Source organism: Brachycentrus maculatus, unplaced genomic scaffold, assembly GCF_059751285.1.
Source record: "Brachycentrus maculatus isolate JH-2025_06_01 unplaced genomic scaffold, ASM5975128v1 h1tg000199l, whole genome shotgun sequence".
NCBI classification, from domain to species: domain Eukaryota; kingdom Metazoa; phylum Arthropoda; class Insecta; order Trichoptera; family Brachycentridae; genus Brachycentrus; species Brachycentrus maculatus.
In genome coordinates, this window is record NW_028280950.1 from 1,049,840 (window position 1) to 1,076,095 (window position 26,256).

At 34.5% G+C, this 26,256-nt stretch overlaps 2 protein-coding genes across 3 annotated transcripts in view; both read left to right on the top strand.

Moving 5' to 3' along the window:
- Window positions 1-17,107, top strand: part of Utx (Utx histone demethylase) — a 101,020-nt gene extending 83,913 nt beyond the window's left edge. For both annotated transcript variants that reach the window (XM_088263366.1, XM_088263367.1), the window contains exons 7-19: window positions 1,133-1,384; window positions 2,748-2,832; window positions 3,232-3,441; window positions 4,934-5,035; window positions 5,755-5,872; window positions 5,960-6,140; window positions 6,802-7,031; window positions 7,714-7,919; window positions 8,010-8,134; window positions 9,543-9,705; window positions 10,858-11,113; window positions 11,949-12,159; window positions 13,113-17,107. In XM_088263366.1, coding sequence (XP_088119492.1) covers window positions 1,133-1,384; window positions 2,748-2,832; window positions 3,232-3,441; window positions 4,934-5,035; window positions 5,755-5,872; window positions 5,960-6,140; window positions 6,802-7,031; window positions 7,714-7,919; window positions 8,010-8,134; window positions 9,543-9,705; window positions 10,858-11,113; window positions 11,949-12,159; window positions 13,113-13,431 — 2,458 coding nt within the window. In that variant the 3' untranslated portion in view covers window positions 13,432-17,107. The remainder of the gene's footprint in view (window positions 1-1,132; window positions 1,385-2,747; window positions 2,833-3,231; window positions 3,442-4,933; window positions 5,036-5,754; window positions 5,873-5,959; window positions 6,141-6,801; window positions 7,032-7,713; window positions 7,920-8,009; window positions 8,135-9,542; window positions 9,706-10,857; window positions 11,114-11,948; window positions 12,160-13,112) is intronic.
- Window positions 17,108-19,950: 2,843 nt separating this feature from the next.
- LOC148307398 (pseudouridylate synthase RPUSD1-like) lies at window positions 19,951-24,717 on the top strand. Its single transcript, XM_088263368.1, has 7 exons — window positions 19,951-20,354; window positions 20,593-20,716; window positions 20,968-21,068; window positions 21,276-21,436; window positions 22,021-22,176; window positions 23,143-23,257; window positions 24,519-24,717. Exons 2-7 carry the CDS (start codon window positions 20,612-20,614, stop codon window positions 24,694-24,696), a joined length of 816 nt encoding a protein of 271 aa, XP_088119494.1. The 5' UTR covers window positions 19,951-20,354; window positions 20,593-20,611; the 3' UTR covers window positions 24,697-24,717.
- Window positions 24,718-26,256: the final 1,539 nt, after the last annotated feature.

Genomic DNA, 26,256 nt, shown 5'->3' on the forward strand with positions numbered 1-26,256 from the left:
AAAAAAATACCTCAAGGGCGCTTCACTGTGAATGAATTGAGGAAAATATTATGGTGGAAATGATTTAGCAAACAAATGTGTTTTTAGTCTTCTTCTAAAGATCATCTCACTCTCATTATTTCTAACCATTGGTGGAAGAGCATTCCACGCCATCGGCCCCGCAACAGCAAATGCATGCTCGCCAAATTTAGTGCGTTGGTTGCGAGCTGGTAAGATCACTTTGCCCATTGCAGATGTTGTAGCCGATCGAAGCGTGAGACGTCTATCAACCAATTCATCTGGAATACACAGCTCTTTAAGATACTCTGGAGCCATATTGTGTATTGATTTATACATGAGTAGGCAGAGTTTATACTCAACCCTTTCGGGAAAGCGTAACCAGTGGAGTTTGTGAAGTAGTGGGGTGATGTGATTGAATTTAGAAATTCCAAAAATCAGTCTCGCTGCTGCGTTTAACACTGATTGCAGTCGAGTCATTTTATTGTTTGGTAGACCCGTATATATACCGTTACAATAATCGACTCTTGATATTACAAACGCATTTATTAATTGACGGGCAGCATCAACTGGCAGATTCTTATTAGATTCGATATGTTTATAGTTTATATCATCTCACTTTTACTGTGTCTATACCATTAGCCCCAAAGCAGTTAAGGTTTCCTCGTTAGGGTTAATGCTCTTCCGTTTTGACATTTGGTCTTTCTATTAATTCTAACGATTACATGATAATTTGACTTTGTCCACCCCCATAGTGTAGTGATTAGTGTGTTAACTGTTTGTGGTTTACTCATGTTTAGTATGTATGTTTTTGTCACTAATATCAAGTGGCCGCTCACATATTAATACGTGTTTATCTAGTCTCCAGTTTTTCACGCCACGGTGAATTTATTTGGAACTATTAGGAGCTATTTCTTTGATCGCATTCAGTCTACAAGCTTTAGATATTACAGTTTTTTTTAACCTATGACATTTATTTTTACCATTACGCAAAATAGCAGTTCCCGAGCCAGTAAATTTACCTTGCACTGTACTCATCTGTAACTCATCTACATCATTGGCTGTGAGTGAGGATTAGAAGAAAAAGTTAGGTAATGAGTCACTCGCATGTACTTTAGTAGATTGATGTTTGCAGAGTACTGTACCAGCAGCAGAATCAGCCGATGGACGCGCTGCAGGCGTACATATGCGCGGTGCAGCTTGACAAGTGCCACTCGGCCGCCTGGACTAACCTGGGCATCCTGTACGAGAGCTGTCTCATGGCCCGTGATGCCTACGCCTGCTACCTGAACGGGGGGCGCCACTCTCAGGGCGGGGCGCTCACGCAGCGCATCGCCTTCCTGCGTGGACACCTCGCACAGGCTCCCATGCCTTCCATCACCAGCAAGTAAGCACAAATGGCCTGTCACTAATTGGACTAGTATAGCCTACTACCCGCATGGGAGGGTCTACTTTTTTAAAGACTTTAAAAAAATACTCTTCATTCATAAGTGTTCGATAATTCATCTGCGTAAGTTGATGTTAACCCTTTTTGGTCCTATGTCGAATGTCATTCGACATCGACTTTATTCCGGTGAGTCCTATGTCGAATGTCATTCGACATCGACTTTATTCCGGTGAGTCCTATGTCGAATGTCATTCGACATCGACTTTATTCCGGTGAGTCCTATGTCGAATGTCATTCGACATCGACTTTATTCCGGTGAGTCCTATGTCGAATGTCATTCGACATTTTTTTTCTTCATCAGTTTAGTGTTAAAATACAAGCAAACATATTTTTTTCTCACTCGTATTTAGTGTGCGGTATTCAATGATTTTTATAAACACTAGAATGTTTAACTTTCTGCCGGAGAATGATACAAAAGGTTTGTTTTGGGGGCTGGCTCGGTACCCGTCACTCGGATGTCCGGCTACCGGCATCAGTTACACTCGACCCGTGCGCATGTGAGCAGCAGTGATGACGATTCCATCCACAATAGCCCACGTGTGTGGAAAAATGTTACGCTCAACGAAAAATTCCTAGAGGTAGGAAAGAAACCTGATACATGTGCGTCACTTGCGAGAGAAAGCCCGGCCTTTGCATCGGTGACTGTTTTCACCGATATCATACATTAGATGTCTATAAAATGGAATAATAAGAGGCAAGATTGTTTACATTCAAAATAAAAATATTTTTTTAACACAAGTTTAGTTTTATTTAAAAAAACTTGGATGTATTGTTTTACCCTGTAATGCTGTAAATCTATTGTGGACTTGATGGAATTTTTTAAAGTTTTTTATGGACCGGAAAGGGTTAATCTAAGCATGTTAAATTCTTCATCATGGATAATATTACAAACAAATTAAAAGATGTTTGTATTCACCACTATTCAGAACACCTTCATTCGCCTATCTCTTCATTGAACATTTTTTCACCAAGCATTTTCTGGTACATTTCTCCATTGGTCACTTCCGCAGAATTCCCAGTTTAAGGGTCATTTTCAATCTTATGTATTCCCACTTAAATTTCTGATTCCAATTGCAACCTGCCCAGTATTTTATTTCATATTAAGTTAAATAAATTATTGAAGATCCCTTCTTATTGTCGAATTTGTATAGTTTTAGTTCAGTTTTCTTCATCCAAGTAGATGACAAAAATATTTTAATGTACTGCTAAAAAAGTCAATAAATTCAAGTCATACAATGTGCATTCATCGAAAAATAACTACATATATTGAACATCTCTTCTTATAGTCATGTTTTCTTTACAGACGACGTCAACTTCCATCTATAGAAGAGGCATGGAATCTGCCGATTTCGGCGGAGATGTCTTCCAGACATCCCAAGCCTCACCAGGTATATTTGTTTTGTAAAATGATAAATTATTCACATGGATTTTTTCTGTCCATTGAATTTATACTGTCTGCCTTTGTAGTGTAATGGTCAGCATTCTCAGCTACCGTACTGGAGGTCCCGGGTTTGATTCCCAGGGGGGGTGAAAATAAGTATTAGTTATTTTACACTCTAATATTTATTTAATACTACCCTGGACTGATCCCTGAAGCGCAGTAGCGATCACCTTTCATTCATGTGTTAACGATCAAGATAATACTGCGTTTATACGATGCTGTGCCATATGCACCATCGAGTGCAGAATAGGGTTTGAATGAATGAATTTATACTTAATAATACCTATTGTCAATTAAAGGCCATTTTTGACTAATTTGTATGGTTGGTTTACTGAAATGTCACCAGGCGGCTACCACTGCGGGTGCTCCGCCCCCTTACCCCGCCAAGCGGTCGCGGGAGGGGGTGGCGCCCCCCGCCCCCGCCGCGCCCCCTCCCGCGGCGCTGCCCGCCCCCTCCCTCGCGCCTCCCGCGCCCGCCCCCAACCTGACCCCGCAGCAAATGCAGACCCTTCAGAACCTGCAGCAGAACGTGCACAACCTAAAACCCCCGCAGCAGGTAAGAGATAGTGTATGGAACATCTGATATTGCAAGAATAATTACTACTAACCGCTCTACCCATATGAACATATGTGATGCGTCAGCTCTAATTCAGTGTTTTTGCCTTGAATTTTCACTCATGAATTACATGAAACTATAGTAACTTTAAATATAAAGAGTAAATCCACTCACGAGTAGGCATAGGCTATGAAACTTATAAAGTTGAAGCCTGAGTAGAGACATGATAAACGGTGTTGCATAAGCCGTAGCTAGTATTCAGAGTCACTTGGACGTTAGGTAATTAAAAAAAACAGCTCTAATGTGTAAAGGCAACTAGCCGTAACTCATGTTGCGGCTGTTTGGCTTAACACAGCTTAAAGCTTTCTTATACCTGGCCTCTGTCATGTACCATCACAGATTTTGCCCTTTTTCTTAACAGAGATATTCATTATCCAAATAGCAGCAAAATTGTATTAATTTGATACATGTTTTGGCAAAAAGCATCATTGTATGTTAACTATAAACTCGTTTATCTCAAAACTACTGCTTTTAACTTGCAGCTATTTGCCTTTGCACATTAGAAGTACATTATCATCCGAAAGCCAAATCCCGTATGTTCAAGTAAAAAAATGAACATTATTATGATGAATAATCATTATATTATATTCTCAATATTATTAATATTGAAAGCATTTACTTTAAACTGGCAATGTACTATTATATCTCTTTTAAAACATTATTTACAGGTAAGTACTAACATAGAGAAACTCAATGCAGTTTTGTTTTGATCATTTTTGATCACTTATATAATGCTGTTTATATCAAATAAAAAGGGCGTTTCAATTACGCTATAATTTAAGTACCTAAAAATCTCTTATTTAATTCCAAATTTGTAATTTCAAACATTTTTCTCTTATCAGATTAACTCAAATGTCATTTATGTGTCAATTTTGTTTACTAGTAAATCGAAAGCTATTTTATTTTATTTTTATTTATGCACGGTTCACAAACAATGAAAAATATATAACAATAAACGAAATACAGTGCAATACAAATAGTTTTTATGTTTTTCATCAATTAGATGGGAACACAACAAGCTTACAGAAACAATAAAGGCGCAGGTTAAACACATATATAAAAAATAGTAATTTGGTTGTAAAAAAAAGGGTAATAACAATTAAAAGTAACGAAGTAAGAAAAATAAAAGTAAAAATTAGAAGTAAAAATTAAAAGTGAATTAAACTACGCTACATAAGGTACAAAATTCAAGACTCCACCAGATTGGTGAAATCAATTTGAAATTGATTTCACCAATCCGGTAATAGTCCTTTTGTATTTCTCCGTGCCATCATTAAATATATCGATGGTCACATTATTAGTATTTACTAAATTATTATACAACCTTAGCATCCTAGAAATGGAGTTAAAGTGTGCCATATTATTGTTATATACTAGGAGAGAAATGATATGCTACGATAATAATGATAATGAACATTACTTCCTATTCTAGGCATTGCTACAGCAGTTATTAGGGCAGTTTCGTCTCATGCAACAAGCAAGACTAAGAACAGCGCAAACTCCTGTGCAACCTGCCATCGGACAACACAGTGTTGTAAGTTTCAAATCACTTTTACCAATTCACTGCTTTCAACTAAAAATGACACGATCCTGAGATTGTTTTACCAAAGGATACAGCATGATTATTTTCAAGAATCAACTTAAAATAAAATTTAGCCAGAAGTAGGTACTGGTCAAGGGTATGTTTGAACAGAGATACGTACACATACAAAAAGGCATGTACAGTAAAATTGGTTTGAAAGGCTTGAGAATTGAAAAATGCTCGACTGCGTAACTGCATTTGAAATATTAAAATTGTATAAAAACTGTGTCCACCTCCGTAGTGTAATGGTCAGCACGCTCGGCTACCATTCTGGAGGCCCGGGGTTCGATTCCAAAGGGGGGTAAAATAAATATAAGTGATTTTTTCACTGTAATATTTATTCAATATTACCATGGACTGGTACCTGAAGCGGAGGGCTGATCACCTTTTCTTCATGTGTAAATGATCAAGATAACACTGCGTTTATATGACACAGTGCCCTATGCACCATTGGGGTGCAGATAAGGATTTTATTATTATTTATTAACAATCAATTATTTTTCCAAGTATCTCTTCCAGCCTTGTCGCATTCCAGTGGTTTGCGTTATTTATGAAGATATCCCTGTACATTTTGCCATTTTTAATGTAGCTGTATAATCATTATCAGATTGTAGAATGTAATAGCACAACATTTGACTGCGTAGTTTCATGTTTATTTACTTTGGTTACAGGATGTCAAACCACAAATAGACTTATCAAACGGTACCGGACTTGCGGAGTCATTAGCCGAAGATCTCCTCAAACATTTCTCTCAAGAATCCCCCGCCATTAAGCAAGAAATGTCCCAAGGTATATCTTATTTAAGTATCACGATGACAATTATATTTTCCATGTTGCTATTGCGGTTATCTTAACGGGGTGTGTATTTGGTTACAGATGTAAGCGGTCATTTGGATGCCAAGCAGGATATTAAGCTAGAAATGGATACCAAAATGATGTCGGGTCAACCTAAAGGAGAGGAGTCTGTAGTCAAATTGGAGCCACTCAAGCAAGATAGTTCTAAAGTACCAGAATTCAATTTGGAGATGGAAGCCAAGGAAATAGTCAAATTAGCAAAGTGAGTTCTTTGTCGCTATTCCACACATATCCTAAATCACTGTCCCGCAAAGCGTGTGCCGCGGCACACTGGTGTACCGTGGTGATTAGTTGGTGTGCCGCGGAAAAAAAATCTAGTTTTGTGAAAATAACACAATTGCTCCAAATTTTGATTGCCTGTGCTCAGTTAAGTAGGCTCACATTTTGCATTAAACAAAATATGTTACCATAATGTGGTAAATATGCACCTCTGAAATTTCTTAATTTAGTAGGTGTACCTTGAATCATTGTCCGCCTCCGTAGTGTAATGGTCAGCAAGGTCGGCTACCGTACTGGAGGTCCCGGGTTCGATTCCCAGGGGGTGTCAAATAAATATAAGTAATTTTTTCACTCTTATATTTATTTATTCAATATTACCTTGGACTGGTACCGGAAGTAAAGAGCTGATCACCTTTTCTTCATGCGTTAACGATCAAGATAACACTGCGTTTATATGATGCAGTGCCCTATGCACCATTGGGGTGCGGATAAGGGTTTGAAAAATGACCTTGAATAGAAAAAGTTTGCGAAACACTGTCCTAAATTACCGTTAACAATACCCATCAATCCAAATGCCATCATAAAAATATCAGTTTTCCATGGATCCTCTATAAGATGATGTGATGAGTATATTTCCATTACAGAGAGAGCCCGTTAGCAGCGTGCGGGGCGTGGAACGTGTTGGGGGACAACCACCCCCCTCCGATGCCGCCCCCCTGCCCCCCCCAGCAGCTGACCCTCCAGCAGCTGCTGCCCCCCACCCCCTCCGTGTGCCTGGAGTCCAAGAAGGACGCCTTCTCCCCCCAACTGCAGGACTTCTGCCTCAAGCACCCCATTGCCGTGGTCAGAGGGATGGCGGCCGCTTTGAAACTTGGTGAGTCAAGTTTTTCATCGATTTCTTGCGATCAATATATGGATATGATAAGATTTTCTTATAAAAGTCTCTAACAGGGACACATATTTTATGATATAGAACTTTCAAATTGGGAAGAATCTCACAAACATAAATTAAGGTTCCAGTTCTAGTACTTTCCACAAATTCAAATGCAAGTTTGCGCGCAAATGTGAATCGTTCCTCGTGACATGGAATGTTGTTATTCCAAATGTACATAAAATTTCTTTTCCTTTTGAGTCCAAAATACTCAAAACCCTTACCCGCAGTATAATGTTGCGTAGGGCACTGCATCATATAAACGCAATGTTATCTTGATCGTTAACACATGAAGGAAAGGTGATCAGCCCTCCGCTTCAGGTACCAGTCCAGGGTAATATTGAATATATATTTGAGTGAAAAAATCACCTATTTTTATTTGATATAAATGGGAATCGAACCCGGGACCTCCAGAACGGTAGCTGAGCGTGCTGACCATTACACTACGGAGGCGGCCAAAATATTAGGCACACAAACAAAATTTGGGACCCTCTATTAGTGAAAAATGTGTCGATTGAACTTTTTTTTCCTGCAATTTGTGGAACCTTTGCGATTCCGTAAATTTGTCTTCTTAACTGTCTTCGATGGTGTGTAGGGCCCTAATTATTAATGCCGTCATTTTCAGATCTGGGTCTCTTCTCTACAAAGACCCTGGTAGAGGCGTGGCCAGAGCACAGTGTGGAAGTGCGGACGCAGGTGCACCAATCGGCCGATGAGAACTGGGACCAGAGCGGCGAGAAGCGCGTGTGGGCGTGCGTGTCACACCGCTCGCACACCACCGTGCACAAGTACGCGCAGTACCAGGCCAGCAGCTTCCAGGACAGTCTGAAGGTGACCACACCGCACTCATTTCAACTAACCATTCTGTTATAGTATCTAAATGAATAAAGTATAATATGTTTTTTATGGTAACAATTGCAGGAAGAACGAGAGAAAGCAGCCGGCGGAGTCACTAGCAATATGAGCGATTCGGATTCTAAGGATTCCACGGGTGCGACCGGCAAAAGAAAAAAGGCTGCCAAATATAATGGAAATAAAATGCTCAGGTAAATGACACTTCAGTTTATTAACCTTTCCGGGAGTACAAAAATTGATGTCGGACTTTTTCTGGGGAGTGGGTCCTTTTTTTTATTAAATCGATATATAATGAAGACAGAAATTATGTTAAAATAATTTAATAAAAAAAAACACCTATTCGAAATATTTTTCAACTATGACAAAATTACACACAAATATCCAAAGATGTCATTGCTATACAAGTTACATCATACTAACTGATAGACGAACTTCGACGTTCATTAACATCGATACTCCTTTAAAGTAAATTCACACTGACATTCATTTGCGTCCATACTCCCGGACAGGTTAATATAAAATCTTTTTACTGATACCTGTTATGCAGTGGCGTGCGCAGAGTTTTTAATCAGGGTAAAGAATAAGGCATAGTAAGCACTGGTCGTGTTTCTGTACGGAACGTGAGTAGTCCATGGTAGGCACTGCTTTTCTTCCTATATAGAATGCACGCCTCTGCTGTTATGATATCTCAAGGTATCTATCTATTATGGATTAAGGTTTATATAGGTATATAATCCTTAATCCAAAACATTGAATATTCAGGCGAGATACATATGATTTTTTCGAATTGTTTGCATTTAGATTTTATAGACCCACCAAGACACCAACACATCAAGACTCTAGGCATCTTCCTCTCAAGACTAGGGTTTTGTCTATCATTGCATTTATTTTATTTATTGTTTCGGCATTAACTTTGTGGTAAGACATGTTACAATGATTAAAGAAAACACTTTGTTTTTTACCACTTGAGTTTTATTATAGACTACATGTTTCAGAAGTTAAACTTCCATCATTCAGGTCTGTATAATAATATTATACAGACCTGAATGATGGAAGTTTAACTTCTGAAACATGTAGTCTATAATAAAACTCAAGTGGTAAAAAACGAAGTGTTTTCTTTAATCATTGCATTTATTTTCATTCATATAATTTAATATCAAATTATATGAATCAAAATAAATACAAATTGTCAAAATTTCAATGAATATTTAAATATTTGTGCTTGAAATGAAGGTATGAAGGTAATTTAAAAAAAACAACTGCGTAAATTTGGGGATGCCTTTTTATGAGAATGTATGAAAATAAAAGAGAATTTTATTTTTACTTAAATAAAAAGCATAAAAACTCGTCAATGTGAAAAGCTAGGTTAGTGAATTATTATGCTCAATAATTTCATGTTTACTTCTTAAAAAAAAATCCAAAATCACTAATTTTTCTCTTCTCGGCATTTGACTCATTAGATTTGCGATTGTCAACCTCTTACCTGCCAATATTTTTTATAACTTCTTTACACATGCATTTTGTTGTTCTTTTAAATCGCCAAATATTGAAAAGTCAAATATTTCATGATTTTAACTGTAGGATTTTTTATTAATGCAGATTTGGGACCAATGTAGACTTATCTGATGAAAGAAAGTGGAGACCACAGCTACAAGAGCTGATGAAGCTTCCCGCTTTTACACGGGTTGTTTCTGCTGCCAACATGCTCTCTCACGTGGGACATGTCATCCTAGGAATGAACACCGTTCAACTTTACATGAAGGTAAGGCGGAATTAATAGTTATTATTTTTTTAATACCTGTGATCTATGTATGTTTTTTGACATCTCATCAAAGATGAAGAAGAATATAGAAGTCTGGGCATTTATTGGGCTTTACACATAGATGTCTCTAGTGAAGTTCTAGTGATTCAAGAACAAGGTTTCTAAATTGGTTCATACATATAGAACTTCCAAGAATTTGAGTAGTTTAGTTGTCAATAATGGGTAGAATTGGTGAATGTTACAAGTGTGTAAAGTGATCACTTAAACCAGCCTATGACGGTCGTCAGCCCCGTAAATGCCCAGACTTCCATATTCTTCTTCATCTTTGATGAGATGTCAAAAAATAATATGAAAATAACTCCTGTAATTGGAGATAATCCAGATTCTGTGAACAAGTATTTGGACACACTCAAAATGTTGTAGGTATCTATGTATGTGTCTGTATTTATGATCTCTGCATGTCACTACATCTTATCTTGTACCAATTTAGTGACCTGACAGATAGACGTAAAGCATTAAAATTCTAATCATTTTACTTTTCCCATATGCCGCATATCAAATTACTCATGTTGAAAACAATTGCCACAAGTGTAATGAAAAACATACATGTATATAAAACTAAATCGTGACGACCACTCATGAAGAGTTTGATAATTATGTACGTATAGTTGTGGAGGTCCTCACCAAAAAGTTATATTTCCAATAATGCACAAAAAAATCATTTTAATGTAAATCTGTTCTGTTTACTGTATTCTATCAAAATCTTAATTAAAGTTGCGACAAAACGTGACTAATCCTGTGTTAAACCAATATAAAATCATTAAATCGCACCAAAACGTGCCAATTTTACAAGCTAGAATTCCTGATTACATTAAATCATTTATAATGGAAATGTAACGTTTTGGTGACTACCTCCATAGTTAAGACCTTAATAAAAAGATTGCCATATAATATTCACATTTAAACATTGAATTATTCCTCCTACTCTGCCTTTGAAATAAGGCCGGCGCAGGAGGTAAAAATACTCTTCCCATTCTTAAGCATCAATCGACCGAACAAGTAGAAATACCTTTCCTGTCCTTAGTGTGTTAAATATATTTATAAAATCTGATAATTATGTCTAGTTTTTAACTAACGGCGCTTATGATTCAGGTTCCCGGGTCGCGGACGCCAGGTCATCAGGAGAATAACAACTTCTGCTCCATCAACATCAACATCGGGCCGGGAGAGTGCGAGTGGTTCGGCGTGCCCGACTCCTATTGGGGCGGCATCAACGCCCTGTGCGAACAGAACAAGCTCAGCTATCTGCACGGCTCCTGGTGGCCTTCCATGGAGGACCTGCAGGCGGCCAACATCCCCGTCTACCGCTTCACGCAGAGGCCGGGGGACCTGGTCTGGGTCAATGCAGGTAATTACTATTTAATAACTACAATTCAAACAGACATCAAATCAAATATTAATTCAAATATCCCGCGTATTCTCCAAATATTTTCCATACTCTTCTTCCTTGCTCAATCCCAACTTTGTAGACTGGTAGTCAGCTCTCCTCATCCTTAGGTTGTAAGTCCTTCTATCATATCGTGGGTATACTGGCAAAAAAAGTTAACCCCAAAATCCCTGTTTAAATATCCCCATTATTTAATGCTTTTAGCCTGAATAAAATGCCCGCTATTAAACTAAAAGTTGTTGTTACTTTTAAAACCACATACATTTATATGTCATTTGAATCTACTTGTATGTGTAGTGTATTTTGCCAGTTTATAGAATGTTGAAAACTTTATAATGCTGTATCATCAATTCGATATTGCATATTTTCGGGTCAATGTTTTTTGCCAGTACAGATTTTTTTGCAGAATACATCGAAACACGTGTCACAATAGATTTTAAGAAATAGTGGTATTTACCAAGTAAAACTTAAATTAAAAATGGATAGATTTTACCATAATGTGACTGCTCAATCAATTAATACAATGTCACCTAGGTCCTGCCTTTGAATCATTTTATCCTTCTGTAACATCCGTGAATTTTTCAGTCATCCTCGGGATGTCTTTGAGGAAGATCCATGGTGATCACCTGATTTACAATATTTATTTATTGGCAGGTCCTTACTATGTATATATTTTACTTAAGTTAGTTTTCTCCAGCTTCGGCTTAAATCATACTAAGGATAACTAAGCATTGATGAGGCAACTTTGTACATTAAGATATCTCGAGTGAATCCGGTGTTTCTGTTTCCTGTTCAGGTTGCGTCCACTGGGTGCAGGCCATAGGATGGTGTAACAACATCGCGTGGAATGTAGGCCCTCTCACGGGGCGCCAGTACTCGCTGGCCTTGGAGCGTTACGAGTGGAACAAGCTGGAAGCCTTCAAGTCTATCGTTCCCATGGTCCACCTGTCTTGGAACTTGGCCAGAAATATCAAAGTTTCGGATAAGCACATGTTCAAACAAATAAAGTAAGTCATTTCCTCATGTTCTTTATTTCTAATATTCAAGTGCGATAGTACTAATATAAAATCGTAATGCCGACTTGACCAAAATCATTCTGAACTTGTAAAAGTCACATCATGATGCATCAGTTGTAAGAATCACGCTGTGATATATTTGGGGCCGAACCTAGACTAACCACAGGACCACAACCTAACTCTTAAAAATTGTTATTCAAAATGTTTTTACTTAAAAAAATATATATACCACAACTCAAAATATTAAAAGAATAAATACTTCTCTTACAGAAAAGAAGTTTGAAAAACATTAACGTAGTCAAGTCTCTAGTTTATAGTATAATTAATTTCTTCATGTGTAATTCAAAGCGACCTCATCAAATCTAAATACAGAGTTTTGCATTTTTTCTGTTACAGTTTGAGTCGAATTAAATAAAACATAAACATACCAAATGAAATATCGCTCACTCCTTTCCATAAATCAAAAAACTTGATTTTTCAGGAGAATGTTTTTAAAGTTTAAAAATATAACACAATGTATTAAAAATAAATACCAAGCCACTTATTGAACTTTGTATAGTGCAACAGATCTTTTTAGGTAAAACCTGAAGGTTTTTTCTCCATTTGAAAAATATTTAGTATATTAAAAAAAATTATTAAACCATACCTTTTCTTCAAAATGCAAAAACAACATTTTCTACCCTGTAGTGGGTAAATATTAAGTTAAAAATATGCCTCTTTTGCTGGGATATAGTACATTTTCTGGGCATTCCGAAAACATGCACAACTGAAAATGGAATATTTTTGATTTATGACATTCTTGAAAGGAGTGAGCGATATGTTAAAAACTCAAAATGCTAGAAAATTTGTGTTTTACAATGGTATATTATAAAGGTGTTTTATTATAATACATGGGAATAATGTATTTATGGGAGATGTCATTAAGGAGTATGTTTGCGTTGCAGGACGTGCATGATGCAGACGCTGCGGCAGTCGGCCTGCACGCTGGAGCTGGTGCGGTCCCGCGGCGTGGAGGTGCGCTTCCACGGGCGGGCCAAGAACGAGGCGTCGCACTACTGCGGGCAGTGCGAGCAGGAGGTGTGGAACGTGCTGCTGATCCGCGAGCAGGAGAAGCGGCACGTGGTGCACTGCCTGGCCTGCGCGCGCCGCCACACGCCCTCGCTGGCCGGCTTCGTGTGCCTCGAGGAGTACCACATGGAGGAGCTGCTGCGCGTCTACGACTCCTTCACGCTGCACGCCGGCGCCACGCTGCACCACACCTAGCCCGACCCCGACCTTCCGCTTCCTGCGTCTCTTCAATCTTCTCTTCACTAGAGCTTTGACTTACCAAACTACCCCGAGGAAATCTTAAGCAATTATGATCTGTGTTATGACAAAATATGTGTATAAAGAAATTAATTTTTTCCCTTTCGATAATTATAAGAAAACGGCAAATGAATTAGTGTCATCGATATTCGAGACTCGATATTGCTAAAAATGTGTTTATAATTTATTTGTGTTTATAATACTTTTGTTAAATATGTTAGATAAATTTATAGTTAAAGGTAGAAGTGAAATAGTAAACTTTGTATATATATAATAGCGTCGGAAGATCGGAAGCCTTTATTTCTATTAGAATTTATTTAACGTAACGTACGGTGTATTTTATTTTGTCTGTAAATAATGTAAAACTTCCACAGTGCTGGAAACATTTCCCGCGGTGGTTTGACGAATGGTCATTTTGCATGTTTTATAATTTCTATTATCACGAATACATTGCCATTGATCTCATAAATGAATAGTTTATTGGAAACAAAGATTTTACTATATAAGTAAGAGTTTAGGGGTAGCGTGTCGAAGCGATGAAAAGTTTATTTATTTTAGTCAATTGCCTGTTTTAAATATTTATTGAATGATTAGCTATTTCATTTGTAACATTGGTAAATGAAAGGATTCGTCAGAACGAGAAATGGAAAGATGCAAACGATGCGAGCGCCTTATCTCCCTCTACCACTAGAGGATACTCTACCCGTTATTTTGGATTTTATGACGAATATCACTTTATACTTTCCGCGCATGCTTTGTTAGATGTCCTATGTACTAGTGATTATAAACTGACAAAATGTCAAAAAGTGTGTTCACTGAACAAATTGCCTCATTATAAATTTAAATTATATTATGAGCATTATGAAACCACTCGTGCGTTCATTTATTGTCGTACTTTCGTAAATTTGATTAGAATATTTCACGTTAGGTTATTAAATCAAATTCTTTTGAGACTGACGGAGACGAAATTAAAATAATTGACTTTTAAGGCGATGTAAATGTTATTAAATTACCAGTTTGTCACTGCCATTATGTAACTTGTGGTTCCCTCCAGATTATAATGCAAATTTTTATTGCACATAATATACTACATATTGTTTTGCGCAATTTTAAATTGTACATAACAGTATTACACTAATCTTAAACAAATGGGATCATGCGATAAACATTACATACTTTGATTAATTAATTTTGACTCATTCATTGTTGGGCTGTCAATTAATTGTTGTTTAAATATCCATAACAATACAAATGAATTTTTTTTTCTTCTCTAAATGTTGTAATACAATTTGTCCGATTTTGACAGAAAAGAGGTACATCAAATGTATATTTGTAGTACTTAACGTTTGAGTAACACCAAATAATAAATACAAATAACGATATCCGAGGGACAGTTCATTATTTTTGATCTAAATGGTATTGTATACTTTTTTTACAATACCTAAATTATTCACATGCCTTTATTGTGGTTTGAAGACTACATATATATGTATAATGAATTATAACTGTCTTAGGTGTTTTTTACATTAAGGTAGAGTTATCTTGATTTTTTTATTCCTCATATCAACCAATCGTTATTGGTATGTAGCTATACTTTTTTACCAAGCAATAATAGTCTAGAAACAATATTTTGATGTCTATAGTTTGATATAATCTTTATATTCGGGAAAAGATGAAGATCTCTTTGTAATGTAAAATTAATAAAGCATAAATGTTGGGAGGAACCAGTTGGTATAGCTAGTTATTGTGTACGTAGATATTGTTGTTTGGTTTTACAATGTTCATACACTTGAACAGAGTGAGTTGCTATTTGTGTAAGTTTTGTTAAATTTTGGTATAATATTGCGCGTGTTTCAAGTCAAACTTGGTTTGTGTGTGGTCTGCCTCATTCTGTGTTTCAACTTATTTTGTCTCGGCTGATGAGGTGGGGTGACTTTAAACGAATGGGTATAATTAAACATACATAATGGCAATTCACTTGAAACAATCTATCTTAAATTGATATAACATTTGCTGGATACGAGATAGTACAAATTAATGTTTAAATCGGAGTTAGTAGTATGTATGTATATGGTAGAGATAGATGGCCCAGGTTTGATTCAGTGAGTGAACTTTATTCATATTGACCTTTTACCACAGAATGTGCAATCACCTAATATAGATATCATACATATTTATGGATACATTTACTTATAATTCTGTACATACCTTATTTGTAGAAATACAATTCATTTAACAGTTACACAGAGAATTGATTGCATTTAATAATAAATAATTCATATGCAAAACAGTGTGTTTTTCTGGAAATTTATTCTAACTTTTCAATACGCTGATATATCTAGTCCGAATTGGGCATAATAATATGGCATCCAGGAAAAGGTACTTTGTGATATTAAATTATTATTGTAATGCTGTTGAATAAAACACTTGCACTATTTTGGTAAGACTATGTTCGCATTCTTTATATTTCACATAATAGGAAACTGTATTTTGTCATGTATTTTTAAGCCTACCGAATATGAATACATACATACATAATTAGCTATAGGCACAAACACATACATATTATACAACATACATAATATTTTTACACAAACTGTTACTCGTAAAATATGGCTTTTAAAATCTGCCTTTTATTATATACATACATATACATATAACACGGGTATTCTTAAATCATGAAATAGTTTAACCACTTTATGATTAGTGCTGTGGGCAGATTAGTTTTTTAAAAGTAAATATGTATCCAGATATAATATTTGTTATACATATGACATGTAAGAATAAATAGATTATTTCTGCCAACATGATTTGGTAAGCTCAAATGGATTGTATAAAACAGGGGTTGCCTTATGTTGAGCCTTTTTCTTCATAAGCCAAATTATTTGTAAGAAATCAATGTACTTTACATAATATGTAACATAAAATGAATAATCTTTTACAATAGCATTCGAATAGTAACGTTTTTTGTTCCCTCTTTAATATTGATTTGTTTTCAATATTTGTCTCTAAAAACCAATTCAGACTGAACCATGACTAAAATAAAACCAATTCATATTTTTGGGCATTAAATAAGTTATGCAAATTACAGTTTTTTAATATTATTTAAGTTCATAACGAGATACATATATTGTATTTTTAGCTGCAAATATTTTACAGAGTTATATTTTTATGAATATACATAGCATACATACATACATATTGGCCATATATTTAACCATATTGTTTATTTTAGGTCTATGACAATGATTGTATATTTCACTCCATAGTTTATTTGTACATACAGGATACTTATTCGTATTGTGTAATTTCTTTTTTAAAATATACCAAATATCTTCAGATTAATTGAAAATGCCTTTAATTGTGGTATAATAAGTACCAAGAATGGACATGTAATAATTTTCATGCAAAGAGGATAACTCAAATTAGAGAAAATATTACATCTTAATTTCCAATGTTGACATTTTTAAAATCGTGAATTACGTAAGCAATGTGATACATGAGTCAGCTAATGCTAAAGGTGTAATATTTTCTTTTCTTTGATTTCAGCAAAGAGTTCAATTAACTGCGGTGAGAGCCTGAATGTGAAAACCTTTATATTTATATTTGTATAAATAAATTCACTGCCACTTGATATTTTGTTTTTTTATTTACACTTATGAAATAACACATTGATATTTATTTATTAATTGGAGGACTAACAGGTTTCCTCCTAACTAAATATGTATTTACAAAACTCTCATGCGAAACAAAAATATTTTATTGAAAAATTTATAGTTGATTGAGTTTTGATTCGAGTTATCAGACTAATATTTAATCTATTTGAGGTATGTACCTACCATATTTTTTAAAATCTAATAAATAGTATATTAAAAATGCACACTTCTTCCAAGTATGAACTTCCAAAATGCCATTACATGATTGTTCTTATTGGCATTACATTTATCAATCAAAATGCAAATATTAAAGAATGATTTTGCAAAAAGTACATATATGTACATGGTTCATTTGCAACTAGAATGTTATCTAAATTTGCAAATCTTTCAGAAGACATATTTGTTTTGACTTTGTAAGGTAGTCATGTTGCAATACCATTTTATGACATTATATATGTGTAATATGTTGGCAATATGGCCCAGGTTTTTTAACCTAATTGTTTAAATCGGAAGATTTTCATTAGGGATGGAGCAAATAAGTGATATGGTATGGATATTTAGCAAGGCTTTTGGGTAGAGTGGCAACTGTCTGGCTGCCAGATATTCAGCGCAAAATGTGTACATTTTACAGTATACATTTAGCTTACATTCGACTAGGTGTTTGGTCTAAGATTGGAAATATCTAAGTGATCGTGTAGGTATATACCTAACATATATATCTATCGTTCTATAGTTCTTTTATTTCAGAAGGCACGGAGTGAAGTAAAAAAAGTCTCATTGCAGCATCTAATACTGATTGCAGTCGAGTGATTTTATTGCTTGATAGATCCGTATATAAACTGTTACAATAATCGACTCTAGATACTACAAATGCACGCAGATGACAGGCGCCACCGTCTGGTAAATTCTTACGAATGGTCTAAATTTACCTTAGCTGGTAAAAACATGTCCTTGTTGTTTTGCTGATTTGTGTCTCAAGAGAGAGATCAGAATATAAGAAAACTAATAAAAATTTAATATCCCGTTATTTGGTACTCCTCCTATTGGGTAGTGTGGTGTATGCGATTGACTCTCTCTAGAGTTGTTCTATTTTGGACTGGTTCAATGTCAATTTGTTTTCAGCCTCTAATTCAGGCCTAGCCAACCCAAATTGCACCCCGGGCCGCATCGATGACCTAAAATTTTCCAAAAGGGCCGCATACAGACATCAGAATTTTATTTATAACAATGAATATCATACTTATTGATTTTTGTAAGTATTATAAATAATTTGAATGCAGAGGTAATCAGAAAGTACAATCAGGGTAATTGTGAAGAAAAAAATCATTGCTACGACCAGATATGAGAAGAAATCACACATTGAACCAACAAAAAAATTAATTTGTATAGTAATAAACATAGATAATACTTGAGGGCATAAATTTTGTCAATATATCAAATCTTGTATCATAAATATATGACTGGTTTAAGAATATATTTTTGATACATGACCTCGGGCCGCACGTAAGGGCGTCGCAGGCCGCATGCGACCCGTGGGTTGGCCACCCTTGTTCTAATTCATTCTCCTAATCTCCCTATGTACTTTCTCCCCCAGTTTAGTTTGAGAACCATCCGCATAGCAGTGAGATAACAATCCATATGATTTTGTCTATATATTCACTGTAAAGTTGGTATAGAAGACCATTAACTGAACGTTGCGGTACCCCAGTAGAGACTGAATGATTAGGTGAAAAAGAATAGAATGAAGTTATTGAAAAAATCTGTAATATTATAGTAGTTTATTAAAAAATAAATTAAAACAAAAAAATAACATTTTGAGTGAGTCTATTTAGACTACATTCGCTTACATTCGACTAGGTGTTTGGTCTAAGATTGGAAATATCAAAGTGATCGTGTAGGTATATACCTAACATATATATCTATCGTTCTATAGTTCTATTATCTCAGAAGGCACGGAGTGAAGTAAAAAAAGTCTCATTGCAGCATCTAATACTGATTGCAGTCGAGTGATTTTATTACTTGATAGATCCGTATATAAACTGTTACAATAATCGACTCTAGATACTACAAATGCACGCAGATGACAGGCGCCACCGTCTGGTGTTGAATAAGTATTTACTTATTCACAAATCTGTACTATCTCCACTTAGAAGTTATTTTTACATTTTTGACATCTCAACATAGATGTAGAAGAGTATGGAATTCTAGGCAAATGATCAGATAGGCTGGTTAAGTGATCACTTTACATACGTGTAACATTCACCAATTCTACTCATGATTGACCAGCACACTACTCAAATTTTTGGAACTCTTAGTTATATTATGTCAATCTCATGATACAGCATATGTGAGTTCACAACAGTCATCCTTTTTAGAATGAGGAAAATTTTTACTAAGCAGACTCTTTTTATTTGTAAACAAGGTCCAATGCTGGATATTATTTACAAACGTGGAACCCGCCTGAAAACATGATTTTATTTTTTTAGGTAACTTATATAAAGCAAATAGTGTGGTTGTCAATCATGGGCAAAATTGGTGAATGTAACACGTATGTAAAGTGGTCACTTAACTAGCCTATGACAGGTCGTAAGCTCTGTAAAAATGCCCAGACTTCCATATCTTTGCGTTGTGCATTAGAGATCTTCTCCATCTTTGTTGAGATGCCAAAAATGTAAAAACGAACCGTTTTGGCTGCCGGTTTTCATATTCTGCCGCTGAATTTCTACTTCCGGTCGATGAATCTGCAAAGTGTACATAATTTTAGTCTGTGGTAACCTATGCAATAGGTGTTGATTCATTTGACATCTGTCAATTGCTTTCTATGGTTTCTTTTATTTTTGATCATTTTGAGTGATTCTGCGGTCGGAAATTAGAAACATCGAAAGAAATTCTCACTTATTTCATGGATTTAAAATCGCACAGTAATTTTATTGTTATATAATTTCAAATACTTATTTCATAATAACTTCATTTGATGGTTAATTCCTTAATATGGAGAATTTGATTTTTGTTTTCGACCGGTTTTTACAATTAATTTTTGTGTCAGTTGGTGAAAATATCTCTAGGAATATTGCGAGTAGAATTATTCCTCTGTACCATTATTATGCTGAAAAAATTACCGGAGTTTTTAGAGACTACCCGCAGAGTGCTCACTTGCAGTCAGAGTTAAACATTGAAGCGAAAACAAGTTAAAAATACATAAAAGATTTTATGCTTTAAAACCAGGTACATATTTTATTGTATCTTTTTGGTCGTATGCCGATTTAAGAAAGCGTTAAACCACCAATCGAACCATTCGACAATTTTACTTGTACCCAACTAATTACCAGTGTGACCTCTGAACGAGTTATCAGTTGATTTATGTGTTATTTTCATGCATGTTTAGTTTTCCAACTTTTATTTGATAGTGATATTAAAACAAAGTAATGAAGTAAATATTTTTGTATTTTTATTTTATTTTCAGATTGAATGAAAGAGAAAAAATGGATAAAGAAATAAACATAGAAGTGTTATTTGAAAATAAAAATTATCTTATAGTTGACAAACCATATGATCTATTGATAAATTCTGATGATGAAAATAATAAGGTACTTTGTCTTTAGGTTGTTTTTGTAGAATGTCCTATTGTCAACTCATTTTAATCCTGTGTAAGGCAATTCAAACTTGATATTCAGATTACATTTTTTTTAAATTTATTTCTTCATGCACTTTGCGCTTTTTTTTTTGCTTAAACAATATGAAATTTCAGATACAGTTAAAATTCGAGTTGCTAGTTCATATTCCCTACTGTACTGTTGTGGAATAAGTCTAATATATATTTTTAAATTTTATGTTGCAGAAAACTTTGCATAGAATTTTAATGGCAAAGAATGAAACAAATATTGAAACCAATGCAACTGACCACTCTTCACCAAAACATGGTTTCCATTTTATACACAGGTAGGATGCATGACCATAGCTTACATTGAGATTGATCATTGAGTCGTAGAATAAATATGTATATCGATATTAAAATAGTCGCAGAGGCAGCATTGCCATTAAAATTATGGTGAGGCTACTGAGCAATGAATGATGGATAAAAAATTGAATGCTGAGTTTGACACTGCACTTTGAAAAATACATATTAGTTATTCCGTATATTTTTAGATTAGACTACGCGACTAGCGGTGTAATTTGTCTTGGTAAAAATTCCAAGGCAGCCGCGTTGGCCGGACGTCTGTTCGAGAAGAGATTAGTAGAGAAGTACTATTTGGCTTTAGTACATAACCACATAGCGGACCAACTGACCCAAATCAATATTCCAATAGGTGAAATTGTTATATATTTTACTTCCATCATTTTCATGACCATTGCATACCCAGATTCTATAGCATCCCTCAAACATTATTGAATTTTTTTTTAATATATATATTTTTTTTCTTCATTAAATACATTTTAGTTGTACGGATCTATGCGCTAATCGGTAACAGTAGTGAGTGTTTAAAAATATGAATTTGCTTTGAAATTGCCATATCTTTAACAGCATTTGATATTTTATGATTAAATTTGATTGAATCTGTGTATAATTCACCGAACCCGGTGTGAGGGATTTGTTATCACATATAATGATGTTTAAAAATGTAAAATACAAAATATTTAATAGTTTTGTATAACGCTCTTACAGTTTATTAAATTAAAATACAACTCTTACTTTAAAATACATTTTATAGAGTCATGGTGGGATTCAATTTGAATGTTGCACATCTAATTTTTTCTTATCTTTAATTGTTTATGAAACTTGCGAATTTGACCTTTAGGTCAATTAAGGGTCAAATATTGATGATGCTGTTGAGAGTATGATTACATTACATACCTGACTGCATAGTGTAGAATGTTTCTATGTCAATTCTAGGCTATGATTCGAGATATCTTACCGATAGTAAAATGATGGCGGGAGAAGGACCATTTTGTATAAAGCCGAAAAATGCGAACACACAAATTCTTGTTTTGGAACACGGGACGTTTAAAGGGAAGAAGGCCTCGAAAATTTTGTTAAAACCATTTACAGGTTGTTATCACAATTTTATTGATATTCATAAATTTTTACTGTACGAATATAAATTTTGTTTCTGGGACTTGGACTGAGAAAATACAATAAAATACAGATATTTTTTACTTAGTCCATAAGTTCCCAAACTATTTTCAGCGCCTCCCCTGCCAAAACTCTCGCCGATAGTGGGAAGGAAATAACCCAAATTATGATTATGAAGCGGGAAGAGGAATAATATATTGCCCCCTTCCCAGACCTTTATTCTGTCTCCTGTACTCTCTAGAGAACCTCTCCAGCACAAACTGGCAAAAGGTACCTTCCTTGTGGGAATGTATGCTTTTATCCAATTTCATAGTTTTGTTGGTCACTCTTGTGATGTGACAAAGGCAAAACTTCTGAAAAGTAAACCCAACTGTTGCTAAGTAACAGGACATAGAGGGGGGTTATTAATTAAGACTCTGCTGATGCTTGTCTGTCTAATTATTCACTTGTGTACAACAGTGGTCAAATAAATAAGTGGAATTGTACCAAGTACTCTATTTTGACATGTCGCTCACTCCTTTCAAGAACGTCATCAATAAAAAATTGACAATTTTCAGTTGTGCGTGTTTTCGGAATGCCCAGAAAATATACTATATCCCAGCAAAAGAGGCATATTTTTAACTTAATATTTACCCGCTACAAAGCAGAAAATGTTGTTTTTAATTTTGAAGAAAAGGTATTGTTTAATTATTTTTTTTAAAATACTAAATATTTTTCAAATGGAGAAAAAACCTTCACGTTTTACCTAAGATCTGTTGCACAGTAAACATTGTGTTATATTTTTAAACTTTAAAAACGTTGTCCTGAAAAATCAAGTTTTTTGATTTATGAAATTCTTGAAAAGAGTGAGCGATATGTGACTTCGCAGGTTTCCTAAAACAATAGTCTTAAATATTCAATATATGGCTTCTGGGATTTCTTCCCAATTTATTTTTTTTCTAGGAAGAAGACATCAACTTCGAGTCCATTTACATCTTATTGGACATACAATTATCGGTGATTATACTTATAGTGGACGTGTAGATACAGAGGATAGAATGTACCTTCAATCATACAGGTAATTAAATTTGCTGCAGTGACACTACCGTTTAATGGGGAAATGAATGTTATCTACGCTTGAATACGCTACCCTCTCAATGTACTTTTGACAATCTATACATACAATATTGATAAAATTTGCACAATTAAATGTAGATAGATTAAATAGTGTTCTTATACTAATAACACTATGCTAACTGGACACTAGTCCAGTTAGCATAGTGTTATTGGGTATCGGCACCAGTGCTATACTTCTTACTGCCGCGTGCAAAATTGTTATCTGCTTTAGTGATGTTGACTATGAAAATTAATCAAATAATTTGTAAAATATTAATTCCGTCAGAATGACAGTTAGTACCTAATCTATATACTGTACAGTGAAACCTCTATCTATCATTCCTCGAATAATCGTTTTCCCGGATGTGTCGTTTAATTCTTCTACCCCGAATTCATTTCATACAAGATAGATCGCATTGATCGTTTCTATCTACCATTTTACCACATTCATTATTTGAATCACGCCGCACATTTGACATATTTTGTCTGTTTTTTTTTTGCATTCTTCTAAATTTTGTTACAATCGACGACAATATTCCAACGTGTGGGATAGAAACTATAAAAAGCTTGTGTGACTTAAGGTTAACGGATACAGCAGAGGTCGATATTGATGAAGAGGAGCCGCTGCCTGTACTTTTATTTTCAGAAGCATGAACACTCTTTTAAAAATTAAATGCTTTCTACTACGCACATTCCATAACTGATGCGGAAAAAAATTATATTTGTAAAGCCCAAAATATACTGTTGATTTACGGAAATAAAACAAATGTCCATCAAAGATTATTTACAATGCAAGAAACTTTAATATTTTTTGGTTCTGTCAAATAAATACATTTATTTGCATCTAAAATTTGTATTCTGCTTAGAAATTTAACTTACCCATTGTTATGCAGATTGGGAGGACGGTATCTTTACTCGATTGTATCTTCTTGTGTATTGACTTCTTAATCCCGCATTTATTGTTTTCCCGCATTCATGGTTTATTTTAATAGTTCCCTTTAGAAACGATAGATAAAGGTTTCACTGTATATAAGCTCTTACATGATACAAGTGCTATTCGGTATCAATTTCATGGAACATGTTGCCTTTTGAGTTTTTTAATAGAATAAGTTTAAGGTAGTATTTTACAAAAATAGCACTATATAAATTATCCAAAATTATTTTTCCACTGCCATATATAATCTCTATGTATCTAGTGATCAACTCATTATTTGTTTCTTTAGATTGAAAATACCTCTAAAAGATGAAGAATTGGACATCACAGCTAGCAGTTTATTTTCTTCAGAATATTTATATCGATTTTGGGAATCCAATAAAATATTCAACAGTTTGGACACAAATGATTGTTTCAAAGTTTTCAATGAATTTGAAAACAAAAATAATGATGTAGTTGTTAAATAATTAATACATTTTACTGAATTATCAATCTTTTTTATTTACCTATATATTTTCACCAACTCCAAATGTTTTATTTATTGTTTCGGCATTAACTTTGTGGTAAGACATGTTACAATGATTAAAGAAAACACTTGTTTTTTACCACTTGAGTTTTATTAAAGACTACATGTTTCAGAAGTTTAACTTCCATCATTCAGGTCTGTATAATAACAGTTATTATACAGATCTGAATGATGGAAGTTTAACTTCTGAAACATGTAGTCTTTAATAAAACTCAAGTGGTAAAAAACAAGTGTTTTCTTTAACCATTGTAACTCCAAATGTATTAGTTTATTTTTTCTTTAATCTTTCTGGAAGTACAATAATTGATGACTCTCTTTCTCTGGGGAGTGGTTTTTTTGACATTTTTTTTACGAAATCCATGTAAAAAGAAATAATCCATGAAGATAGAAATTATGTAAAAATAATTTTCAAAAATAAAACTCACCATCTCTAGGTTTTATTTTATGATAAAATTACAAACAAATATCCACAGATGTCATTGCGATACAAATTACATCATACCAACTGAAAGGCGGACTTCAATGTTCATTAACGTCGACACTCTTTTGAGCACAGACTAACTAATTTATATACTTTTGACGAAAATTCGCACTGACGTTCAATTACATCCATACTTCCGCAGAGGCTAATCTGGCTAAAGCCATTTTTTTAAGCCTCCAATAATTTAGTGATACAAATTATTTCAATTTACAATTTCTACAAAATCATTAATGAAGTTTTATTTCGCCTATGAAAATTCATCATTCACACAGAGGTAATCAAAAGATCATAATCAGTAATAATTTGTAACATGCTTAGTCAAATTAAAATTTAGGGCTCAAAACCATAGCGGTTTAGGCAATATTTTGGCTTCTTCAATAAAAACATTTTTTATGGCAAAAATTGCTCATACCTCAAAACATTTATCGATAGGTTACACTGTCATTCACAGTAATTAGATTATTATCCACGTTCATAGTGTAGTAGTTATCGCTTTTAGCCACAGTTCTGGAGGATGTTCCCAGCAAAAGGCAAAATAAATGTATACAACAGATTTTTCACTATAAAATTGTATTAATACAAACCTGGACTGGTACCTGAAGCGCAGGCTGGTCACCTTTCTTTTTTATAATTATTAATCAACTTACAATTACTGTTTTTTTTTCAATATTTGTTTCATTAAATCCATAAATTATTTTGAAATGAGAGGTTTGAATTAAAATTTTGAAATCTTCACCACCACCATGCAATAACTATTTTGAAACTTTTTTAAATCTTAAGTACTAATTATTTCATATAAAATATTTTAAAAATATTATAATATATTGTTATTTTCATTCAATTAGATTTGAAAAAGCGTTCAGTTGGGCACGGTCTTGCCATACGAAAAATATTTGTATTACAGCGTTGATTCAGTGGCAACCCAGAAATAATTTTTCCTGATTTCCGAAGGTACACGGAGATGGCCGATTTGACAATCGGTTTTACGACGTACTTCAGTAGTGGTTGGGTGCGAGGAGT